The sequence below is a fragment of the Ipomoea triloba genome, chromosome 7, assembly GCF_003576645.1.
Source record: "Ipomoea triloba cultivar NCNSP0323 chromosome 7, ASM357664v1".
Classification (NCBI taxonomy): Eukaryota; Viridiplantae; Streptophyta; class Magnoliopsida; order Solanales; family Convolvulaceae; genus Ipomoea; species Ipomoea triloba.
This window is the reverse complement of record NC_044922.1, coordinates 27,402,912-27,427,367: the sequence shown is the minus strand read 5'-3', so window position 1 is coordinate 27,427,367 and position 24,456 is coordinate 27,402,912. Positions and strand designations below refer to the sequence as shown.

The following is a 24,456-nucleotide window of genomic DNA, read 5'->3' as shown; positions in this document are numbered from 1 at the left end:
TAAATGCACTCAAAGATGGTAAGATGGAAAAGGAGAAGGGAGACCGGGGGAACGCCGAGTTCTGGTGGCTGGCTGTGAGTATCGGCCAACTATGTCGTTAGTTCTAATCTCATGCCAGTCAATTTTTTTCGTTGCCTCACTCTTCATCGGCGCCACCGCTCGCTTCTGGCCTCTGGCATCTATTCTGTTGAAGATATAAAGATAGTGGGTGCAAACATAAGAACTAGAATTGGGATACCTCCAAGGCACAAGATAACTAGATTACTAAACATTTGATGAGTTGATAATTTCTGTAGTCATTATTAGGACCAATTTCTGTATAATTAGGGATAAAAAAAATGGGGTCAACAGTTCTTTCATCAAATTATAAAACAACTATGCCTGAATCTATGATTGCTAATGGGATTGACAATGGAAAAGGAAAACTTAAGTGTGAGAAACAACAGATCCCTTCTCCCTCAACTGCTTTAATAATGGGTTTCGCTCTTGGCTTTCTCAAGCAGTCTTCCTCATAGTTCTAGCAAACCCAATTAAGAAGAAGGAGAAGAAAGTTGAATTGTTTAAAGGAATAGACAAATATAACCTTCATAAAAAGAAATTATTAAAAAAAAAAGAATTATATAACATCAAGGGATCAAATGTGATCTATTATGAACAACTAAAGGATCAAATTTGTTCAAATCAATTGAGAGGGACTAAATCTCTAAAATTAAAACAATTGAGGGGCCAAAAGCGCCGTTTTCCCAAAAAAAAAACATAAAGTACTTCATTTTCATCAGCTTGTGTTTCATCATTTAGTCAATCACCCGGTTAGCTCCAGTTTAATCTCAAAAATGTGTGCCTGTTCTTCAGCCAATCACTTTGTTTTCTCCCTCATCTTCAAAAATAAAAAATAAAAAGAAGCAATAGAAACATGTATATTTAGATTACAAATGTAGCCCAACGTAGACACTAAGGTGAAGCAATTTAGTCTAAAGCAAGAGCCAGAACATGAGCAAAGTATGAGGAACCATATCCAATAAGAGTAAGAAGAAACTGAAAACAAAGCAAACATGTACATAGCCAATTATAAAGTTTCTCCTACACCAAAATCAGATAACACAAAGCTATAGTTACTTGACTTGAGAAAACATGAAAACAGAAACGTGGCAACTCTTACATCAATGTTCAGCTGATTGAAGAGAACAGAGATTAATGTAATTTCTAATTACATTATTACTTAACAAGTTATTTATCTTTAGAGCATAATAGATACACCGTAAGACGGGGAAAGAACAAATAAGGTGGACTCAAGGAAAGACACCAAGTGCTCTTTATTTGGATTATTGAATTATTCTTTAAGCTTCTAAAAGTTACCTAACATTACTTAGTACTTTTTATGCTTCTACATAATTGATAAAAGCTCAAGTGATCTACCTAGTCATGAATGGTCAATTTCATATGTACTCCTTTGGTATATACTAGACTAAGCAAAATACATGTTTCTCTGATTTTGAAACATTAGTTTGCTAGAGATAATGCAGAATTTCTGCTAGCATCAAATCTGCCTTACAGTCTATCAGTTGCTTTGAGCACTCTCTGCTCAAATGGCAATAATAATTGCATCCCTCAGCACCCATCACTCTAAATATACATCTCACATATTCATGCCATTTTCAAATCAACCAATCGATGCATCCCTTTTCAATAGTCATTTATCTTTTCAGCCAATCACCATCCTACATTCCACCTTTCTACAGCTCAAGTTTTATCCTTCAAGCTCTTTTAAAAGGGCAAAAAGTAGAAGGAACTTGAAATCAAGGACATAATACTCACAGCAATATATTGAACCATTGTCATTAACTGCTGCATCACCCCTTCTGCTTCTACTTTCAGTTGTTCATTGGGTGTGAGTTCTGATTCCAACCTGCATCCATAGAAGGCACAACAAACGATATAAAACGTACTTTGTAGTGAACAAGAAGTTGTTTAGTTAATGAGAATTAAACAAAGGTTGGAGAGAACTTACCTCTTCTAATTCGAGTAATGAGGGACGACACAACAATTAAAAACACAATAATGCCTACAAAAGGCAACATACAAAACAATTGCAGCAAGATTAGTAGATAAGCAATCTAGTACCAACAAGTATGCTTTTCTATTAGACAAATGGAAATAGGAATTTATGAAATTAGGAATTAGGAATTGAGATTTAGAGTAAAAGGGATTAGCAATTACGAACCCGTAGCAGTAGCAGTAGCAGTGGCAATCGACCTATGAAGCAGCGACCACCCAAGCGGTGGCGAGGAAACGACGACCAGAAGAGGAACCAATATAGAATACATCTAATTTAAAATAAACTGAAAATTTTCTAAAATATATTAAAAATAAATAATATAAAAATCAGCGACTTACCTGAACACCCGGCTGCGATCTTTGAAGAAGAACGACCAGCGACCGGGTTCGGTTTGGGTCGGGTCGGGTTCAGGAACCCGAAATTTTACTATTGTTTTAAAAACTTTAAAATTTTTGAAAATTTATATCTAAGAAAATTCTGAAAACAAATCCAAAATTTAAAAACCAATCTAAAAGATACTCCGTAAAATATGCAGAACAATAAATAAACCCAAAATTTTAAAATAAATCTAAAAAATAAAATATGCTGAAAAATAAATACACTGAACCACAACCCAAAAGGGCAAAATACATTACCTAATTAATTACAAATTTACAATTACTAAAAGAGACAAACTAAACAAAGCTTAGTGAAATAAGATTGTATTGATCCAGAACTAAGCAAAATATTGATCCAGTGATCTGCTGGTACTCATTTGTCTGCTAATCAGAAGTCAGAACCCCCTACAACAAACAACAAAATAGTTTATTGTGAAAGTTCATAATATATGAATTCCAATAATGGTAATTATACTATGATACTTGATACAAGTTAAAAGCACAAGTTAAAAGTTTAAATATAATGCACAGAAGTTACTTATTGAAGTAAATCATGTTATCTAGTGCGGACTACAATTATATAAGAACAGAGTTAACTCTAGTGTAAAATTTGATAATGACGACAAATTTTTCCCATCACCTAAAACAAATTAATTATATTAATCTTTTTTCATGGATGCAAAACACAGTGTGATAATAGATCTAAACTAGTCCAAATAAATTACTTCGTATGTATTATGGTTTAGTTCTAACATATTAATCCAATGTCTCAAATGGTGGTTCCCAATAAGTGATCTCAATCTAATTATTAAAACTCAACTCGGCATGGACTAAATGACTAAAGGCATTATCAGGATACTATAAAGCGCCTTATCTTCATATACTAGATAGCAATAGAGTGTCTTAATGGCGAATTAATCACTCATTTATGCCAATCCAATTATCACAATTCATCACGAAAGAGCTATACGAGTATCATCATTAGCTTGAATTTTAGTATTGGTTTTTACCGGCCATATAGGAAAGAGAGGGGAAAGAATAAAAGAAAAAAGAGAGAAAAAAAAATAAAAAGCAAAATCAAAATCTAACGAAAAAAAATAAAAAATAAAAAAAATCAAAGCAGTTCACCCGCCTGCCTGCCCGCTGGACATCTGCAACTCTCTTCTATCATTTCTTTCCGATAGGACCCACAAAAACCTTAGTTCTTGCAAGACAATCATAGTAATTTCTCTCTTCTACATGGACAAAAAGACTGCAAAAACCACAAATGGGGAGGCTCTAAGTGCACATGTAACAATAGTAGGGAATCTAATACTTTGATTTACGAGAGGATTTTTAACCACTAACTAAATGTACTTTATAAGTGAAACTTTCCTTGTGATCCTATTCAGTAAAAGACTACAAGAGCTCAACGAACTTATGTTGTCTATAGTTGACGGGCCTAATCCAAAAGGCTCAATAGGTAATCAAACTTGGAACCTTGTGGTTAGCAAGCTAATTAACTGTCCAATCAACTCTACTCGGGTTGTCTCCGATGATATAAAATTATAAGTTAAGTTGATCTAACAATTGACTTAGTAACTACAAATTTCTAAATTTGACTCCAATAAAAATTGTTTATTGATGGACTCTCTTCACAATACGTAGTTTGTGGCATATCAATACTGGACGCCGGGGTGGGATGGAGTTGAGGCGGCACTGTCAACAGGAAGAAGACGCGGGATTCTAATAGTGTGTGCTTCGGACGTAGTTGTTTACGACGTAAAAGAGATGCGTGGCTTTTTGAAAAGTAATTAAGCCTGACGCCACCGACGAGTCCTTGCGCTATAAGTGGATGACACAAATCCCAAACAAAAACGCTGTGTTTTGAGTGAAGGAAGTAATTAGGGCCAAACATTTTAATTTTCTTTTTTGAGGAAAAACATTTTAATTTTCTTTTTTGTCTTGAAACTGATATTTAAATGCCTTGAAACTTGAAAGGTTGCTTGAAAACTATTCTTATTGCTAAATTCTTACATTAATTAGGACGGTTCATTAGTTTAGAATGGGAGTTAATAATCACGTGTTTAATAGTGATGGGAGAATCCCCACAGCCGCACGATTTAATGGCCTGTTCAGTCTCCACTAAACATTCATAATAAACAATTAATGTGTACGTTGTCTTTCAATCAGATTTGAACTAAATATACAGACTGAAATCATTATAAATACATGTAAAATCACAACTGCAATTGCACAAACGAAAGGTCCTCAAAAATTTTGGTGAATTCAGTCCGAAATGCCTCCTCAATACCTGCTTTCGAGTTAGATTAGCCCTATCCACAAAAGAAAAACAATCACACTTTGGTTGGTTAGAACCTATGAAATCACTAAAATTCGTGGAAGAACAAGAAACAAAAGCAAAGAATTCATTTTTCATGATGAAGAGGTACCAGAAGTTTAATTTTTTTGTTTTTGTTTTTCTTGAATTTTCTTATTTGTTATTAAGAAGCAAAACAAAGGTAGTGTGTGTATTGGTATACAGGGTTAAGGCTATGTTTTCTTCAAATAAGTTTCTTTTACACTAATCTGATTTTAGGTTGGACAGTGCTTATGCTTTTTTAACTATCTTTTTGCAGAGATCTTTAGATAATTATTCTGCAAGATGGATAAAAGATATACGGTATTGCTTTACAGTTAGAAATGTAAATATATTTAAGGGTATAGTAGGCATCTAATTTTGTAATTGTACTAAAAGACTGTTGTTCTGCTATGAAGTTAGTAATACAAGTATGGTATTATCCCTTATATGGAGTAAAGATAAATAAAATTCATCAGAAATATAAATAGATATCTTGCACCATATTTATTTCACCATTACTTAACATACATAAATTGAATTTTAGGATATGTTCTTACAATTCTTTACATTACATAAGGCAGAAAATAGTATATTAGTGTTAATTTATAAAATCAATTAAATTAAAAGTATAATTGAATTTTACTAGAGCATCAGAAAATGCATTTCATAATCTCTCACTAACTTGAAATAAAAAAGTTAGTATAGATATTATATAAACCTATGAACAGGCCAAAGAGAAACATGGGTAAAGTTGCAAGTAATTATATCAAGACATTGCAATCTGGATATAAAAATAGGAAAAAAAATTCAGTATAAAATCTAACTTAATAATACTTGTCAATTATTGGAAGTCGACATTTTATGTTGTTGGGGTATTGGGTAGGGTTTGAAATAAAAATCCTACGCTCAATACCTAATGGCCTGTTTGGTTGGATGTAGTTTGGAGCTAGGGAATTGCAGTGAATTCCCAAACTACAGTGTTTGGTTGGAGGGAATTGCAATTCCCTCCAAATGATGAATTGCTATTCGGTAGGGAGGAGGGGCAATTTGTTGATGTAAAGACAATTTTGCCCCTCCTCCAATACTCTGTCTTTTTTTTAAAAAAAAATTTCAAAGAATTATTATTATTATTATTATTATACTTATTCTTATTATTATTATTATTATTTGAAAGAATTATTATTATTATTATTATTATTATTATTATTACTACAACATCTACCACAACATAAGAGCATTTTAGTCATTTCGTCGCATCTTACCTTTCAATTTCCTGTACTCCTATTTCTGCATACCAAACACTGTAATTTCAATTCCTATTTTATTCATTGAATTGCAATTCCACCGAATTACAATTCTTTTCCCCTATAATTCCCTCCTCCCAACCAAACGCCCTGTAAATTGATTTAAGCTATTTTATACTCGGGTGAATTCAGGTCTGATTGGATTTTATAACCGAACATTCAAAAAATGTGGTCAAATCCGATTAAATATTGGGTTGATCGAACCCAAAATATGCCCACCCCTACGATCAGCCATGCACAACCTAGGCTTGTCTGCCTCCTTGTTGTCCTTTGTAAGCTAGGATCATAAGGCGGGACTTACTCAATGCGCACCTTTGGGTAGTGACTGTGAGTTCCCCTCGTCATCCAAGAAAACTATTCCCCAAAAAGATGACTCTAAAAACTTCAAGAAATCCCAGAAAATTTGACATTTTTTTTTCTTTTTTGCTGCAGGCTGGGCCAAGAATATGCCTGGGAAAGGACTCAGCTTATCTGCAAATGAAGATGGCACTTGCAATTCTGTGCAGATTCTTTAAGTTCAAGCTGGTTGAAGGCCATTCAGTTGAGTATAGAATGATGACAGTTTTGTCCATGGCTCATGGACTCAAGCTCACAGTTTCACCAAGAACTCCCAATCCTGCATAGTTCTGCTACCTTGCTTGTTTTCCCTATACAGTAAATGTAATTGCTATGTTTTCGGTGAAATAATATTACTGCAACCCCATGCACATACAAAAGTTACATGTTAAACTAATTGCCAATTAAATTTCGAAGGAAATAATTTTAGGGGATGTGTTTGCGGTGAAAAAGTAATAAACGTGTTTGATATTACTTAAGAAACATGACCATTGAATTTCTTAAAAAGTTATTAGAGCATTTGGCTCGTTAAAATTTTTCGAGTAATACATTTTTTATTTCCATGGCATAACAAGTAAACATAGAACACATGTGAATTAGTCCATAAAATAGCTAGGCAATAGGGGTAGTTTCAAGTTAAAATAATACCTAAGTAAAATGTATAAATTAATCTCATCCGTCCGTCTAAGTTGATCAAGGTGAAAAATTAAGAAAAGTGTAGAATCTCTTTCTTTCTTTCTTTCTTTCTTTTGTTGGTGGTATATGGCATTTGGTAGTCCACCACTATATCATCCTAATCCAGATTTAGCTCGGAAAAAACCTAACCACAAAGTCTTTAATATGCCTTATTCTTCATATGAATCAAACCCCCTACCCTTAGTTGGATAGATTAACAATTTGTTTGACTATATCCTGAACCCTATGAACTCATCGCCTTTAATATGCCTTATTCTTCATATGAATCAAACCCCCTACCCTTAGTTGGATAGATTAACAATTTGCTTGACTATATCCTGAACCCTATGAACTCATCGCTGGGCTCATGAGGCATATCTAGCCAATCTAACTTCAAGACTCAACACCAATCTGTAAACTTTTACGCACAAGGAATCCAACCTAAACCTAAACCCGCAATGTTTGTAGCAAAGATTGAACCTTCACTTTTTGCTTAAAACAAGTCTTAAGTGAGACTTCTCACCCACAAGTATACTGAGCTCCATATTTCTGGTAATCTTCTCTTCTTTTCTCTCATCCAATATAGTTCTGCTAGGTTGTTATAATACTGCAACTCTGAAACCATGCACATACAAAAATTACAATGTTCCCAGTTAGATTATTACTAATAATAACACCCCCTCAGTCGAACGCATTGCACATTCTAGTGTACTTTATCTTTCACGTGATATATAGTTTGCAGGTAATTACATAAGAACAAAATACACTTCTAAGTAATGACTACGTGTTTCCTTCCCCATCCAAAAAAAAAAAAAAAACTACAGCATGCAATGTTACACACAAGCAAGTGAAGCAACCTCAGTTGTTTCTCCAAAAAACAGATCAGACTGATGAGAATTGAACACAAAACACAGAGAGTTTTGAGTGAGTAATCTTCAGCAGTCCTCTAATGGCTTCTGTGTAGGGCAATGGATGACAGCAGGACGAGCAGAAGAAGCATAACAATGGCGACAAATGATCCAATTAAAGAGGCAGAAGTTCTCCTGCAGAAGTCTTGAAATGGTTGGCATATTGCAGGCCAGTTTGCAGAGGAATTGCCATTGTGTGCAAGGTATACTATGCCTGCTGCTGAGGATGCTCCTGCTGTGAGAAGACCCATCATCATCTTCCACAGATCAAATGTTTCAACAATACATGTTAGTAGTGGCACATAAATAGACAATACCAAGAATAATCAATGCATCTTTGTTTAATCTCAGATCCATAAGTATATGATGAAAGATAAAAGGGCAGGGCTAAGTTCAATTTGATTCAGAGAAAATAGGGTTTTTTTTTTGTTTTGTTTTTTTTTTTTTTAATTTTTATGGCCCGCCCTTCAATTTTTTTATAAGGTGTCAGTTTTGGACCTTCGCCAAGAATCGGAGAACCTTGGGCTTTGTCAAATTTGTATTCCTGCACACATGGATCTTGTTAGGTAACATAGGGACAAAATCATAATTTACAATTTTAAACCATTAAAGTTTCTATTTACAAATCGAGAAACCAAAATTGCCACCTCGTGAAAAGAGGATCGAGCATATCCCTAGTGAAAAAAAATGGAGGGTTAATTAATAATACTTATGTACATCATTGAACTCTATCAAATTTGCAGTGCACTTGTAGATCTTGTTAGTCAATATAGGGACAAAATCATAATTTGCAGTTCTAACCCATTAAAGTTTCCGTTAACAAATGGATGAACCAAAACCACCACCTTAAAAAAAAAAAAACCCAAAACTGCCCCTAATAAAAAAAATTGGAGGTCGGGTTAGTAATACTTACGGCAAAACTCAACACAGACCGACCGAAAACATTATTTTGTATAAATATAGAGACGAAAAACGCTATTTTCTCCTTAATTTATTACCGTATCCAAAAATATAAGCAAGATCCTGCTCTTTTCTGCTTTGGTCCTTAGAATGTGGAAAATGGAAAGTGGGAGTGAAAGAGCAAGGTAGCCACAGACAATGGCGCTCACGATCACGAACAGCCTTTTGTAATGCATGCACGGAAACAACAAAAATATGGTTACAAAATTTTATCAGTTGCAATGTTTAATCTAATCTTTTCGCAAAAATAGACTATCATTTTGTTCGAAATTTGGTTCGTAACAATACTATTCAAGTGCAATTCATTTTTAGCGAACACCAACTAGCCGATATCTTAACAAAAGAACTAACATCAAAGGCATTTCTTTTCTTCAATGATAAGTTGCAAGTAGTCCTCACGTTTTAAGGGATAGTTCAAGTGAGAACATGCTTCTAACTAAAACATAAGTGAAAATTTGATCTGTTACATCAATTTGGGTAAACGGTGGAGTCTTGCTGAAAAATGAGGAGAAAAAATGGTGGGGTAAATTTTATAAATATTGTAACTTTGAAAGTTTACAATAATTATGAAATTGATCATGTTTTTTTTTTATATATACTAAAATATCACTCATTGGTAAACCCTGATGAGCGGTTGTGATCAATCCTCACTTTTTATATGAGGACCGTGTTCTCATTTGGAACCTTCTTAATATATGGGAGGGTTAAGTTGAGAACATACTCTTCGGAAAAAAAAAAAGAAAAAAGAGTAAGGGTTGATTGATCTATCTATTTGGGTGGATCAACAAATGAGAGATGCTGAAAAATAAGAGGAGAATGGGTGGCCTAGGATCAATTTTATAAATATTACAAGCTATTTTATAAATATTACAAATTTAAAAGTTTAGAATAATTATAAAATTGACGTGTTTTTTTTACTAAATACTCAACCATTAATTATAAGTAATATATATATATATATATATATATGGGCGCGCTCCAATGAGAACGGGTGCCCAGGAGAGAAATGAGAACGATTCACAGCCGTCCACGTGTCCAAATCAACGAATCAGATGTAATTTTAAAAAAACGACGCGGTGGCATTTTCGTAAATATCTCGAACTTTGGCGCAAGTAAATGTGTTATAAGTGCAAGTAGTTGGTGTACAGTTGCAAGTAAAAAGTGCAAGTAAAATCACATACAAGTGCACATATTTTCACTTACAAGTGCATGTAATTTACCTTGCTAACATTTATGCAACTAGATGACACTAATTATACCATTAGGTGCAACTAGTTATAACGTTAGGTGCACTTAGTATTGATGCTCAATATACATTTTACTTGCACATATAATACATTTTACATGCACTTGTGCACCTATTTCACTTACAAATGCAAGTAATTTACCTTGTTAACATTCATGCACCTAAATGCACCTAGTTATAACCTTAAGTGCAACTACATCTGGACACGTGACGCGCGGCGATTGGTCCGCAGTTCTCTCCTGGGCGGTGCGTTCTCATTTGAACGCAATCCTATATATATACCTCTCATTTTTCCATCTACACTCTTTCCCTCATGATATGACATCATTTGATTGGTTTGATTATTAACTATTATTCTAAATTAGTGGTAGAGTCAGTCAATTTATGGGCATCCAATGAATAAATTCCACATCAACAAGGTAATATAGGAGGAGATCAGAATTCATGAAGAGTAAGAAGCATTTTCCTTAATTATATATATATATATATATATATATATATATATATATATATATATATATATATATATAATATATATAATATATATATATATAATCAAGTTCGAATTCGACCGAAATTTAAAATTTAATTCATATATTTAAGTTTTAATTCATGAATAATAGAGAACTATTATGGGGCTTGGTTTTCAGTAAATCAAAGAATTATTATTGGACTTACTTAAATGTATGAAAATCATCATATTGAGCCTCAAACCGGAAGGATTGGATGATGAAGGGAAGTGTTTGGTCTGTCGTCCCCATTGCCACTGCACTTCCCAAGCTTCCAACAATGGCGACTACTCGTAAAATCAGGTCCATTATGGAGATTCCCCTTGCCCCTCTTGACGCTTCTCCACCGCTGCCCTCGGTTGCACCGTCGGCCTTCATGCTTGTACGTCGTACGTACGTATTTTGCTAGCTCCGGCAACCAGTTTGCCCTAGCTTCAATAATCCTGCAGGGTAGCTATTGAAACCACTCTGATATTTTTCCTAGAGATATGTAGTATGCTATAATTAGAACAAAGGGTTGCAAAATACACACATATATATATAGAACAATCATTGTTGGGTATGAAAAAGCTACTTGGTATAGTCCCACATCAGCTTGATCAACAAAAGATTGTGGGTTGTAGAGTTAAAGTCTTAACTTAAGTGACATATAATTTGGTGGTTCATTGAGAGTCTGGTACATAGAAGGGAATGGGCGAATGCTACCTAGAATAGATCTTACATGGTGCTTGATAAGATTTAAAGAGAAACTAGAAGAGTTCGGAGTGAAAACTATCCAAAGTGAAGTTGTATATATGCTCGTTTGGTGGCGACATAGGAAATGGTTACTTTTTGGTACTTGATAATTAAGGTCCAAAGTGATGAAGTCGTTCAATGGAGAAAATGACTTCCTACCTGGTGTCAATAAAAGTCCGCAATGTGAGTTATCTATAGTGAACCACAATGGACATCAACTTCTCAAGGGTGGGTAATGATACAATAATCTCAATTTTGAATTAGAAACTTAGTGTTTGTAGTTAAAAATTGAAATTTCGACCACTTTAAAGTCTAGAAAAATGTTTATTATTATTTTTATAATTAGGGTTGAAAGTGATCAATAACACTACTACCAGCAAAAGACGTCACTAATCTTTTTTTTTTTTTTGTTTAATTTGATAATTGACGAATTTCTAACCACACATTAATTTGTCAAACTATTATAGTAGTCTCATTTGGACCTATATATTCATTCAATTCCTAGGTATAAATATATTCACCAATGGGAAGTGATTAAGGTGGGATGTTAGGTAGTTTTGCTAGCGTCTAATTAATAAAGTAAACACCATTTTTTACGTGTTAAGAATACCCTTCATCCAACGTGCTGCATGTCATCTTGTGATGTAACTCTATAGCCCAAGGTCGTACCTACAATTGAATATCTAACTTTCTACCTGCTCTATATGTATTTATTATATATGTCTATATAAAATCCTCATGTTGGATAGGCATCATTGTCTACTAGTCAAGTTCATAGAAACTTTTTATATATAAAAAAATGTTATTGTCGATACTTAAATGTGTGTTTTGAATGAAATTCACTTTGTAATAGTAGCTGACAAAGAATCACAAGAAAATAAACTAGTCAATATTAGTCATAGTTGATCAATGCAAGCTAAGAACGCTCAAGAATAACACTTATTATACTTTGCAATATAGAACTTAAATGTAAGATTTCAACTCAAATAAGAGATTCAAATGCAAATCCATCAACAGTACACAAAAAAGGGCCATCATTATTGTGTCGACCATGGTACACACAGCTGTGTGAACCATAGTACCATACTATCAAATAATGTACATTCAATACACAAATAATGTACTTTAAGTATATTAAAAATTTACATTATATTGTTCAGAGAAAATATATTATTTGAGTACTGAAAATATATTATTTTGTATAATGTGTATTCAGTACACGAATAATGTACTTTTAGTATATTAAAAATGTACTTTTTATTATGGTCTACAAGATAATTTCTCCACAAATAACAATTTGAAAAAGCTAGAAGGGAAGGTTGTTTACATTTGTTGTTTGTGCTTATTAGTTACAAGACCTTTAAGTTTTTTCCTCTTGTCTTTTACGAGTTTTCTCTCTAGGGTTCTCCCTGTTTTTTCAGCCTTTCGCTTTGGTTCTCTGTTCTTCTCGAGTTTGGTTCTCAATCTTATGGAAAGCATTCCTCTGATGGCTACTATTCTTGAGGATGCATGTGCAGCGCTAGCTATTGAGGAGGAAAACGACGGTTTGATAATTGGGCTGGATGAAGGTGATGTTTCCTCTGTTGATATGCGTTTCGCTGCGGTTGGGCGTGTTGTTACTGAACGCTCTGTTCGTTTTCCGATTTTTCGAGATGTCATCTCTAGTGTGTGGCGTCCTCGGCAAGGTGTTAGTATACGAGAAATTGGTCAAGGTCGCTTTCTTTTCCAGTTTTATCATGAGCAGGATCTTCTCAGGGCTGTTGATGATGGCCCTTGGTCTTTCGACCAAAATTTGGTTGTTCTTGAGCGCCTTCGGCCGGACGATAATCCAGCGACAGTAGCATTGGATACGGCTGTTTTCTGGATACAGGTTCATCAACTACCGGTGGGGTTTATTTCTGAAAAAGTGGCGAAGGTTATTGGTGGATACATTGGCACTTTCATATCAGCTGATCCTACCAATTTTGATGGGCTATGGAAGACCTTTTTGAGAATCAGGGTGCGTATTAACATCACTAAACCCCTTAAGAAGACCATGAAAATGAAGAAACCAGGCGGGGAGTGGTTTTGGGTCCAGTTGAAGTACGAGCGATTACCAAATTTCTGCTTTGCTTGTGGAATTATTGGTCATTCCGGTAGATACTGCCTGACTGTTTTTGGGGTGCCAATGGTTGGGGGCGAGCAACTATTCGGACCGGACCTTCGTGCCGGAGGCCGTTCGAACATGCCGCCGGTTAATCGCTGGTTGGTTACTGAGCATTCGAAAAGTCCATCTGGTGATTCCAACGAACAAATTTTGGAGTGTAACGGCTCAATTAGTGGAATGCAATCAATGAAAGTAAATGTGGATATTAATGTTGTTAATGATATCCCTCAGCCCGTCGTGGGGGGTGCTTTCAATGCGACCTTCAATGAGAATAAAGAAGGTAATGAAAGGAGGGAGTAGTTTTATTGATCCTAAACGTCGTCGGGTTGTGGGCCTTGATGAAGTTACTACTGGGCCTGGATTGGATGTTGGCCCAAGTATGATGGAAGTCCAATCTGAATCATCTTCTATTGGGGCGGGTACTGCGATGCAGGCCTGCCAAGTCCTATGAGTCTTCTAGCTTGGAACTGTCGTGGGCTTGGCCCGCCTGCGACGGTTCATGTTCTTACGGACCTAGTCCGTTTACATAGGCCCAAGGTCATCTTTTTATGTGAGACTATGTGTGGTACAACACGGTTGACTGGTTTGCGAAACAAATTGGGTTACACAAACGCTTTGAGTGTGGATGCGGTGGGGAGAAGCGGGGGCTTGGCTCTCCTGTGGTCAGATGATATAGAGTTGCGTATCACGGGATATGCTCAACAACATATCGATGCAATTATTCGGTTCGCTGTTGGCCTCCCAGAATGGCGATACACTGGTTTCTACGGCTACCTAGACCGTTCTCGGAGACATCACTCCTGGGATTTGCTAAGGTATATCTCTTCCTTATCTTCTCTCCCTTGGGTGGTGATGGGGGACTTCAATGATTTGTTGGACCCTAGTGATAAATTGGGGAGGGTTCCCCACCCTGTTCATCTAATGCATGGGTTTAGGGATGTAATTCGGGATAGTGGTTTGTTCAATTTTCCTTTTTCGGGATGTCATTTCACTTAGGAGCGGGGTAGAGGCTCGACTGATTGGGTCCAGGAAAAGCTGGACCGAATTCTATGTTCTGATGGGTGGGTGGATTTGTTCAGGGATGCTCGGGGGGAATCCATTTCTTGTGGGGGTAGTGACCACCTTCCCCTTCTTTTAATTCCAGCATGTAACCCACAATCTAAGCCCATCCGTTGCTTTCGTTTCGAAAATGAGTGGTTATGAGAGGGGCATTGTCGTGACATTGTTGAGAGGATTTGGGGTGGTGCTTCGGACTTGGATATTTTAGAGAAAATTTCAGTATGTGGGGAGTCTTTGAAAAACTAGGGTCGGCGTCGTAAGAGGGAGACTAGGTGGCTTTTAGAAGCTAGTCGGGGTATTATGGATAAAACAAAGGCCAAGTCTGATGCTAGAAGTATGCGGGACTATCAAAATGCTCAAAAAACCTATCTTCAATTACTAAAAGATCAAAATACCTTTTGGCAACAACGGGCAAAACAATTTTGGTTACGAGAGGGAGACATGAATACTCATTATTTCCATACTTTAGCTCGTCAACGCCAGCGTAGGAATTCTATTCACCGGTTGAAAAATTTGGTTGGGGATTGGGTTGAGGGCAGACGGCAGGTGGCGGGTGTGGCTGTGTCTTATTTTCGGGATCTGTTTTTTTCAATTCCTGGTGATGTGAGTCCGGTTCTTTCTTGTATTCAGGGTAGGGTGTCGGAAAACCAGAATCGGGATCTTATGAGGGTAGTGACAGTGGATGAAATTCGCACTGCTCTTTTTTCAATGTACCCGGATAAGTCTCCGGGCCCTGATGGTCTAACACCAGGCTTCTATCAAGAGTACTGGGAACTTTTGAAAGGGGGGGGGGGGGTTTCTCTGATGGTTTCTCTGTTCAATTCTGTGGTCTCTAATGGGGAGTTACCTACTGGCCTAAACAATACTCACATAGCCCTCATTCCAAAAATCAAACAGCCTGTTCAGATGGGAGACCTTCGCCCAATTGCCCTTTGTAATGTTCTCTATAGAATTCTAGCTAAGGTCCTTGCTACCCGGTTAAAGAGTGTTATGGGGGGTTTAATTTTAGAGTGTCAAAGTGCTTTTGTGCCGGGTCGTTCAATTGTTGACAATGTTCTGTTAGCTTCGGAGGTGATTCATTTCCTGCATTGTCGCAGTTCCAGTTCCCCTGATAAATATGTTGCCTTAAAGCTTGTTATGAGTAAAGCTTTTGATAGAGTCGAATGGGGTTTTGTTGAGTATGTCATGTTGCATATGGGTTTTTCTGCTCCTTGGGTCAAAATTATGCACTCTTGTTTTAGCACTGTTAATTATCATGTTTTATTAGAAGGGGAAGCTTAGGGGCTTGTCATCCCTACAAGAGGTTTGCGTCAGGGTGATCCTCTGTCACCATATTTGTTCCTGCTTGTAATTGAGGGTTTGAGTAATATGCTTCATGTGCAAGAAGAGCTGGGTAATCTTACGGGGGTTCCTATTGCTCGTCATGCCCCGGGGATTAGTCACTTATGGTTTTGCTGATGATATAATCCTTGTCTTTAGAGCTACCTATAGAGAGGCGGGTACTGTTAATGATGTTTTGAAGCTTTTTGGGGCTGCCACTGGCCAGGTTGTGAATTTTGATAAATCAGTTATGAGCTTTGGGCCTACTTTGGATTGGGTAGATAAGGATATTCTTTGTTCTGAAATGGGCGTTAGACAAACTGCTTTTGGGGGGGGGGGGGATTACTTGGGTTTACCTGGTTTAATTGGGCGTCGAAAGATGGATGTTTTGGGATGGATAAAGGATCTAATTAAAACTAAGATTGGCCATTGGGGTAATCGTTTTCTTTCGAGGGCTGGTCGGGAAATTCTCCTTAAAACTGTTTTGCAATCCATTCCTAATTATGCAATGCAGGTCTTTATGTTGCCAAAGGGTCTTTGTGAGGAGTTGGAGCGTCTTATGAACTCTTATTGGTGGGGGTGTGAGGCGAGGGAGGGTAGGAAGGGCATTCGTTGGAGGGGGTGGGCAGACCTCTGTAAACCAAAGTCTATGGGAGGAATGAGATTCCGAAGACTGCACACAATGAATTTAGCTCTCTTAGGGAAGCAGGGGTGGGCTTTTTTTACTAGACATGAGGCTCTTGTTACGCGTGTTTTTAAGGCAAAATACTATCCTGTCAACTCTTTTCTTGAAGCTAGGCTAGGTAGCCGTCCGTCCTATGTCTGGAGAAGTGTGTGGGAGGCTACAAGTGGTTTAAGGGAGGGACTTCGTTAGAGACTTGGGAACGGTAGAATTATTCATGTGTGGGATGATCCGTGGTTACCTGATGCAACATGCCCTTTCATTGAAACCCCAAATTATAATCATCTTTAACATGTCACCCCTCAATCTCTTATGAATTTAGATCACACTTCTTGGGATGTGGATATTTTGAATGATCTGTTTTGTGATCGTGATAGGATGTTAATTCTTAGCCTTCCTATTCCACTCACTAAACAGCCTGACTGTCTCTATTGGACTGGGGAGATTAATGGGTTATATTCAGTTCAGAGTGCATATCGTTTTTTAATGGGGGAATGTTTGGTAGCTCGATGGAGTGGTTGGACGGTTATGTGGAATTATTTCTTACGTCCAAAGATAAAATGTTTTTTCTGGAATCTGTGCTCTTTTACATTGCCTACCAAAGATCTGTTGCAAGCTCGTTGTGTCTCATGTGATGGATTATGTGCTTTATGTGGCAGGTTGGGGGAGACTATTTTTCACGTATTTGCGGACTGCCCCTTTGCGAATCAAGTTTGGCTTGCGTATGGAATGGCTTGGGGCTGTTCGATGGGTATGGATTTAATGGCTTGGTTGAAGGACAAGTTTGATAATCTTACTAAGCATGAAATGACTCATTTTATCACTGTGTGTTAGGGTATTTGGACTGCTCGTAATCAAAAAATTTGGAATGAGATTTACACTACCCCACAGCTCGTTGTGAAGCAGTCACTGGCTTATCTAAGGGAATGGAGGTCTGTTTAGAAGTTACCAAACAATCTGCATAATTCTGGTTTACACTGTGCGAGAGCAATGGGTTAGGCCTGGTATTGGTACTCTAAAGCTCAACGTCGACGCCTCTGTTCATTACGGGGCAAATCATATATTGGCATGGGGTGGATTCTTCGAGATCATGATGGTTATTTTGTGGCTACTCAATCTCTTTCAAGACCGGGACCCGCTCTTCCCAGGGAGGCCGAAGTTCTTGCGGTTCGTGAGGCCTTAAGTTGGCTAAAGAATACTCAATGGGACAGTATTATAGTGGAGACGGATGCTGAAGTTTTGGTTCGCAGCCTGCATACCCCGAATTTATCTCCTTTCGGATTGCTTCTTGATGATATTACTGTTTTACTTTCGAGTTTTCAGAATGTTAAGTTTTGTCATGTTCGCAGAGATGCAAATGTTGTTGCTCATTTGCTCGCTAGCTATGCTTTTTTCTTAGTACGAGTGTGACTTGGATAGACACCAGTCCACTTTTTATTTCTTCTGCTGTACTGCATGATTTAAGTTTTAATTGAAAGTTTTCTTCTTCAAAAAAAAATAATAATACTCCGTAATAATTTCTCCACTGAAGGGGCCATGGGCCTTACCTACCATGAACATTAGAAAAGCCCATAAATACAAAACTACTACCTAATCCACTCAGAGGATGTTTCGGAGATATCAAGAATGCAGTTTGGTCGGCCCAAATTCCATTTGTGTAACAAAAACGCAAACTTTTTTTTGATTCCTCTTCATCATCTCCTAACTCCATATTTCCAGTAGCTTACCAGTTTCATTTCTGGTAACTTTATCTTCCTCTCTCTCATTTCTTCACTCTCCACCAAACTCTTCAAAGCCCTCCAGAGAATTCTTCCTTTCCTGTAAAGGTATTTTATTTATTTATTTATTTTTACTATCAGTTGCACTTTAAAGTTCTCTTCTTTCTTCTGATACATGTGGAACTTGAATTCTTGGGATTATGGGATTTTGATTTTATTATGGAAGATTTTATTGTTTCTCTTGTGGTGCAATACATTTGTTCAGATTAACTCATAACAGATCAAGAAACTCTAAATTTGTATCTCAGTAATTTGATGCTTGATGATGTTGATATCTTAACTATCTAGCTAATTACCATGGATTGGTATGTCTGTTGTTTATCTTTTATCACTTATCACCTGCCCATATGTTGTTAGGTTCCAATTTCAGAATATGGCTTCAATTGAAAGAATGATCTGGTTCTTTAGTATTGTCAGAAGCTATTGATTTGGGGGCAACCCAGTTTGGTAATCACAAGTTTCCAAGTTTGACTCCCTGTAAGATTGTGTATTGGCTTTCTTGGTTTTAGCTTATCGTAACCTGGTTTACCTTTTTGTAGTCATTTGCCGGCTAGCCTACCTCTTTAGCCTAGACTGGTTTGCCCTCCTGATAGTACTTTCTAGGCTAGCCTTGGCTGGTTTACCTCCTTGAAGTACTTTGGCGGCTAGCCTAGACTGGTTTGCCTCCTTATAGTACTTTGTCGGCTAGTCTAGGCTGGTTTACCTCCTTAGAGTCCTTGGTCGACTAGCTTAAACTGGTTTGCCTTCTTATGATACTTTGTCGGCTAGGGTGACAAGGTGGGCTCCACCTGTTACACACATTTGTTCTGTTGAGTTGTAGGCTTTGGATAATGTCATCTTGGTTGAGCAATTATTTGTGTGTGCAATTTCTCATGCATTTGATCATATAGATACAGATTGATTGATTGAATTCTAGATGGTAACTGATATGAAATAAGTTATGTTCTTGTATTCCTGTCTAGAATACACAACATGTTGAACTCGAGCAATGATGAGAATGTCAAAGAACATGAACCCGTTGATGATTCACAGCGATCTCAGGTGGATGGAAATTCATCCGTGAATGATCCAAAGATTTCTGAATTACAAGAAAATCCTAAGAAGCCGAAGGAGGTATGTAGAATTATGGCTTGGTACTATGTTTTGAGTCTTTTGACTTGGAAAAATAATTGTGTGTGTCCAAATTACTATTGGAACTTTGACATTCTGATTTTTATAGTGAAATCGGGGGTTATGATTATGTTTAATTGGTTTTACCCAGGAGGAAGTAATAAAGAAAAAGTATGGAGGATTACTAGCAAAAAAGCCGCCCTTGATATCCAAGGTGATTATCGTTCCATGGCCTTTGATTTCTTCGTGAATGCTTTAGATTCAGTTCCCCCGATCTCACTTGCAAACTACTGCATTATTCACAGGACCACGAACGTGCTTTTTTCGATTCTGCTGATTGGGCATTAGGAAAGGTACATGAATACATCCGAGCTTATTGTTGTAGATGTCTCTGGTTTTGGAATTTTAGTACGTTTGATCGTGTTTGGCTTGTCGATTATTCTTACAGCAGGGAGCCCAGAAGAGCAAAGGACCTGCAGAGGCACTTCGTCCGAAATTGGAAGTACGTTTTGTTTTGTGCTTCCCACACAACCCCCACCCCCCGACTGAAGTAAAAACACTCGCACACAAACACGATACTTTTGACATATTGTTCCATGATTCTCAGGGAAAATGCACGTTCTTGAATAGTTAGTTTAGCTGTGAAGTGAAGCTCGATAGACTATTGAACTAATTAAAACCTTGTTAATTGTTATTCACATAGATTACCTTTTATAGTGTTATGTTGAAAACGGAATGCAAAACAAATAACGGGCAACATGATTCTAAACAGAACTAGTAAACGAGATGGCTTTTCTGATTTGAATATTGTTAAATGCAGCCCACACCGCACCAGCAAGTCCGTACAAGGCTTTCAGCATCCGTCCCTGCTGATGATGATGAAGGTACGCAAACCTGAAAACACGAGTGGATGTTCCTACGCAATTTGTTTCCTGGCTAGTTTCAATTTACAATCTAAGATTACGCTCTCTTGCCTCTTTGCTCAGCGGATGGTGGAAATAGCAAACCCGATGATGAGTCTGAGGAGAAAAGCGGGACACCAGATGCTAGCAACGAGAGCACAAGTCACACCGAGGTCCAGAACGAGCAGAGCTAATGATCTGGTGAACACCAGCACTTAGAATAATCTCTGAAGCAAATTTTTGTGCTTCTGTAAACCACCATGCTATGTAGTGTGAGGAACTGTGCCTTGTGGCTTCAGTCATATTTAGTTCCCTCTACATTGAGTCCTCATGGATGTATTATTATTATTTAATGAATCTGATAATAAAACCTGTCTTTTTCTTTTGAGTGACCGAGGAAACCTGCAGGCTGCAGCCACTATTTGAAAGTGTGGTATATTCTATTGTGTGATTTAGTTGATAAAAGATCACAAGAAGGTAAACCAGTTTAGGTTGTCTATAATTAACTGGCTCAAACCAGGAAGACCAATATGTCGCTCCCACTAGGAGTCGAATTTGAAACTTTGTAGTTACAAAATCAACAGTCAAACCAAGAAGGCTAATATGTCGCTCCCACTAGGAGTTGAATTCGAAACTTTGTGGTTACAAAATTAACAGTTTGGGTTGCCCCGTCAACTTATACTAGACTAATCATAAGAGTCATTGAATGAGGTAAATCACGAGTTGTTCCGTCAGTCTTAGGTTTCCACTCCTTACAAATATGCATTGCGCACAAGGGATCTTTATCATCCTAATTGATCAAGGCCTCTTAATGACTCAACATTCTCAATAGAATGATTTTAGAGTGATCGAGTCAACTAAGAGCTAACTTGACCATAAAAGCTTTTTTCCATGGTCATATGTTGGCATCAAAATGTCAAACAAAGTACATATGATAAGCCTCCATAGCACTCTGATTTCCAGAAGCACACAGAACTTAGTATTTTTAACATTATCCCGTGTTGAATTGAACTATATACTTTAGTCAAAATGAAGTTTCCATCAGCCCATCATGTCAGAAAATCAAAGAAATCACATAAATCCTTTGAATCTTAACTAGGGGCAGAAAGATTTTTTTTGGGGAGACAAAAGTTGTCTGCTTGTCTATATCTATCTTCCAAGAATCTGCCCAGAAGAGAAAGAACACTGGCAAATTCTGCAGTTTTGCAGGCATGGTTCTCCCCACACGCTGTTTCTCCTCACTGAATCCCATCATTCCCTCAATTCCTGCAACAAGTTCATCAGCAAATGAGAAAATAGCTCCAAAAATGGCTCCAATCCTCAGGCAAACGCACAAGGACTCGCAGGAAAGCAATGGATTCTGCTTTTGCTGCAGCAGAAGGCGGTTTCTGGGAGCAGGCGGGGCGGCTCTCTTGCCCATTCGTGCTTCTGGTGCTTCTGATTCAACCTCCAATGACCCCAAGGTTTGATAAAATCTAACTCTTCTCTTGCTCAGATGCCATGAATCTTGATATCAAATGTTGAAGAAATTTACTTTCCTCTGAACATTAGGCGAATTTTGGTGTGTATTTGGGGTAAATTTTCTTGATTTCTGCATCCAGTAGTGATACATGTTCAAGAATTTGTAGGGTGTGCAGTGAATTCAATCTTGAGTGAAAAATCTTTGCAAAGACTCTAATTTTAGGTATGGGTCCGGATTGCAACACCAGATACACAAAGTGGACCGACCGAACAAGCTTTGATACTATACTATGTTATTATAATCTAAGATCTAAGATTGGATTAAGGTTATTCAACTGGGCTATAATGCATATGACCAAACCACGCGAAAAGACTGAATTTAATCACTTAGTTTAACTCATGACTTTATAAACTCATATGTTTCTCTCTTATTTTCAATATGGGACTCTTAACAAGAGCAAAGAATCGAAGTTTAAGAAAGTAGTTGAGTTTGAGCTGCCATAGCCCATAAGCTGTATGAGTGTATGCCTGACTGATACTATGAGCAGGAAATGTTGAATAGGGTTCACCCTCCAAGGGCAGATTGGTATGAAGAGTTTTATGCGTGGGCGATGAACACATTCTCAAAAGCTTACGAGGCAGAGGTTGGTTTTAACGTTTTACAGATGATAGAAACTCATTTGATTGTTTTGCTATTCTGTATTTGGTTGATGGTCTCTCCTTTTACTTCCAGATTGCAGCTTACAAGTCTGAACTTTTTGCTAATTTGAGAGGGCAAGCGAAGAGCGTTTTGGAAATTGGCATTGGGACCGGTCCCAATCTTAAGTATTACTCAGGCGATATGGACTTTGTTTATGGCATAGATCCAAACCGGAAGATGGAGAAGTATGCACAGGCGGCAGCAGAAGCGGCTGGCCTTCCACCCGACAATTTCAAATTTATGCAAGCGGTATGTATCTGCCCTACCCGTCCTTGTATTACAAGACAAGATAGCTTTCTTTGGCTTGCTGAAAACATAATAGGAGTAACTATCTGTAGACGTAAAATCTTGACCTTAAAATTTCGTTTTGGTGAAGAAATGTGTTGATATAATGGTCTGAAAGGTCTGGTTTTGTGGCTAGAGAAGGGCTTAAAATGGAGGATATGATGAAATATATATGGGTGTGTAGATTTTACCTTAAAATCGAAAATTTGGAAATTGAATTCAGCTGAATGCATAACATATTGCAGGTTTCAGAGGCCTTGCCTCTTGGTGATGCTTCTGTGGATGCTGTTGTTGGGACCCTCATGTTATGTTCCGTTAAAGATGTCGATTTGACACTGCAGGGTACACGATAACACGAACTTCTTTGCCCTTCGTTATCGTATTCTAGTAAATCCACAAGCTGCACAATACATCTATAGTATCTGCAAATTCGCGTTTTAAGAAATTTAACCGGTTCATTCCATGCTGATATACATACATTAACCGTCTTGTGCAGAGGTGAGGCGGGTGCTCAAGCCAGGCGGCATTTTTGTGTTTGTAGAACACGTCGCTGCACAAGGTAAACAACAGATGACTGCTGGTCTGTTACATTGTAACAGAGTCAATAGTACTAAAAAAAAAAAAACTTCGTTTTTGTTTTCGTTTTTGTTCTTTCTTTCTGTCGCTTTCGCTAACTTCAGTACTCCCCGTTTGGGCGATGAATTCGCTCGACAGATGGAACACTGCATAGGTTTGTACAAGGTTTGCTTGATCCTTTGCAGCAGTTTGTGGCAGATGGGTGTCATCTCACTAGGAAAACTGGGAAGAGTATTGCAGATGCAGGGTTTTCAGGGGTTGATATTCATCAAGTTTCCTTATCTTCTGCTTCACTCATAAATCCCCATGTCTATGGTGTAGCTCACAAGTAGATTCAATCTTACTTTGTTTGCAGCCATTTCTTGACTGTTTCTATGTATTTCTCCAATCTTGATAATACAATAAAGTGGGCATTGAACCAAAAAAAGAAAAAATTATTTGCTATTTTCTTTAGAACAATAAAATCAGTGTTGCCTAATTTAGGTGGCTTGTATCATGGTAACTCAGTTGAACATAGAGGCTAGACTTCTTGCTTATTGCGCACAACTATTGCACAATTAGCCAAGACTCGATTCCAAATCATTATTCCCAAACTTTACCCCTGTAACAAACTGAACTGTCAATGCATTCGACTTATCTTGATAACAAAGTGTACTGGAGTAACTTGACAACAATATTCCTCCCTGATGTTTTCACCAAAAAAAAAAATTATTCCACCTTGATGTTATGTAGTATGTTTTGGATGGCGATAAAAACCCTCAACCGTTACTAGATGATGTGTGTAAACCACACACAATAAGTAAATTGTGCTAGGAAGATTCAACGCATTTTTTTTTATTATTATTTTTGAAGAACCACATTTAATACAAAAATTACAAATTATTTTGCCACATTTTCATTGTTTTATTGTATTTTGTTGACAATAAATTCCTTTTTTTTTTTTTTTTATAATTCCTGAAAATCCCAATTCCCCAAACAAAAGGGTAGGGA

General features: G+C 37.3%; 5 protein-coding genes and 1 long non-coding RNA gene across 8 annotated transcripts; 4 read left to right on the top strand and 2 right to left on the bottom strand.

Moving 5' to 3' along the window:
* Positions 1–619: 619 nt before the first annotated feature.
* On the bottom strand, positions 620–2,349 carry LOC116025134. Its single transcript, XR_004099593.1, has 4 exons — positions 2,222–2,349; positions 2,009–2,062; positions 1,816–1,906; positions 620–877 (listed from the first exon to the last, which is right to left on the bottom strand). It is a non-coding gene; the product is annotated as an uncharacterized LOC116025134 (long non-coding RNA).
* Positions 2,350–8,035: 5,686 nt separating this feature from the next.
* LOC116025133 (casparian strip membrane protein 2-like) lies at positions 8,036–11,133 on the bottom strand. The gene is made up of 3 exons (XM_031266237.1): positions 10,882–11,133; positions 8,996–9,119; positions 8,036–8,254 (listed from the first exon to the last, which is right to left on the bottom strand). The coding sequence occupies exons 1-3, from the start codon at positions 11,088–11,090 to the stop codon at positions 8,036–8,038; spliced, it is 552 nt and encodes a 183-aa protein (XP_031122097.1). The 5' UTR covers positions 11,091–11,133.
* Positions 11,134–14,151: 3,018 nt separating this feature from the next.
* LOC116024455 lies at positions 14,152–18,152 on the top strand. Its single transcript, XM_031265349.1, has 3 exons — positions 14,152–14,408; positions 17,314–17,405; positions 17,489–18,152. Exons 1-3 carry the CDS (start codon positions 14,152–14,154, stop codon positions 17,506–17,508), a joined length of 369 nt encoding a protein of 122 aa, XP_031121209.1. The 3' UTR covers positions 17,509–18,152.
* Positions 17,723–18,064, top strand: LOC116024454. Its single transcript, XM_031265348.1, has one exon. It carries the CDS (start codon positions 17,723–17,725, stop codon positions 18,062–18,064), a length of 342 nt encoding a protein of 113 aa, XP_031121208.1.
* Positions 18,153–18,334: 182 nt separating the features above from the next.
* LOC116025130 lies at positions 18,335–20,832 on the top strand. 3 transcript variants are annotated; one of them, XM_031266234.1, is made up of 8 exons: positions 18,346–18,480; positions 18,790–18,909; positions 19,395–19,545; positions 19,694–19,756; positions 19,848–19,895; positions 19,991–20,044; positions 20,363–20,426; positions 20,529–20,832. In XM_031266234.1, the coding sequence occupies exons 3-8, from the start codon at positions 19,405–19,407 to the stop codon at positions 20,636–20,638; spliced, it is 480 nt and encodes a 159-aa protein (XP_031122094.1). In that variant the 5' UTR covers positions 18,346–18,480; positions 18,790–18,909; positions 19,395–19,404; the 3' UTR covers positions 20,639–20,832. The 3 variants fall into 3 exon arrangements, with proteins under 3 accessions (XP_031122095.1, XP_031122093.1, XP_031122094.1); XM_031266235.1 differs by lacking the exon at positions 18,790–18,909 and having other exon boundaries at positions 18,335–18,480; positions 19,994–20,044; XM_031266233.1 differs by lacking the exon at positions 18,790–18,909 and having other exon boundaries at positions 18,336–18,480.
* Positions 20,833–21,444: 612 nt separating this feature from the next.
* LOC116025126 (methyltransferase-like protein 7A) lies at positions 21,445–24,012 on the top strand. The gene is made up of 6 exons (XM_031266228.1): positions 21,445–21,907; positions 22,454–22,549; positions 22,639–22,854; positions 23,136–23,232; positions 23,387–23,449; positions 23,605–24,012. The coding sequence occupies exons 1-6, from the start codon at positions 21,656–21,658 to the stop codon at positions 23,796–23,798; spliced, it is 918 nt and encodes a 305-aa protein (XP_031122088.1). The 5' UTR covers positions 21,445–21,655; the 3' UTR covers positions 23,799–24,012.
* The last annotated feature ends 444 nt before the right edge of the window (positions 24,013–24,456 follow it).

Bases quoted from the DNA above. Each gene is read 5' to 3' on its own strand.
- LOC116025133 (XM_031266237.1), bottom strand. From the start codon at position 11,090: ATGAAGGCCGACGGTGCAACCGAGGGCAGCGGTGGAGAAGCGTCAAGA. The intron at 9,120-10,881 runs GTAAGTCCAATA...GCATTACAAAAG, and splicing joins GATGATTTTCATACATTTAA to GCTGTTCGTGATCGTGAGCG. The intron at 8,255-8,995 runs GTAATAAATTAA...GATCTGTGGAAG, and splicing joins TGCTTATATTTTTGGATACG to ATGATGATGGGTCTTCTCAC.
- LOC116024455 (XM_031265349.1), top strand. From the start codon at position 14,152: ATGTGTGGTACAACACGGTTGACTGGTTTGCGAAACAAATTGGGTTAC. The intron at 14,409-17,313 runs GTATATCTCTTC...TTTATGTGGCAG, and splicing joins CACTCCTGGGATTTGCTAAG to GTTGGGGGAGACTATTTTTC. The intron at 17,406-17,488 runs GTATGGATTTAA...ACTGTGTGTTAG, and splicing joins GGCTTGGGGCTGTTCGATGG to GGTATTTGGACTGCTCGTAA.
- LOC116024454 (XM_031265348.1), top strand. From the start codon at position 17,723: ATGGGGTGGATTCTTCGAGATCATGATGGTTATTTTGTGGCTACTCAA.
- LOC116025130 (XM_031266233.1), top strand. From the start codon at position 19,405: ATGTTGAACTCGAGCAATGATGAGAATGTCAAAGAACATGAACCCGTT. The intron at 19,546-19,693 runs GTATGTAGAATT...GGTTTTACCCAG, and splicing joins ATCCTAAGAAGCCGAAGGAG to GAGGAAGTAATAAAGAAAAA. The intron at 19,757-19,847 runs GTGATTATCGTT...CATTATTCACAG, and splicing joins AGCCGCCCTTGATATCCAAG to GACCACGAACGTGCTTTTTT.
- LOC116025126 (XM_031266228.1), top strand. From the start codon at position 21,656: ATGGTTCTCCCCACACGCTGTTTCTCCTCACTGAATCCCATCATTCCC. The intron at 23,233-23,386 runs GTACACGATAAC...CGTCTTGTGCAG, and splicing joins TGTCGATTTGACACTGCAGG to AGGTGAGGCGGGTGCTCAAG. The intron at 23,450-23,604 runs GTAAACAACAGA...TTCGCTCGACAG, and splicing joins AGAACACGTCGCTGCACAAG to ATGGAACACTGCATAGGTTT.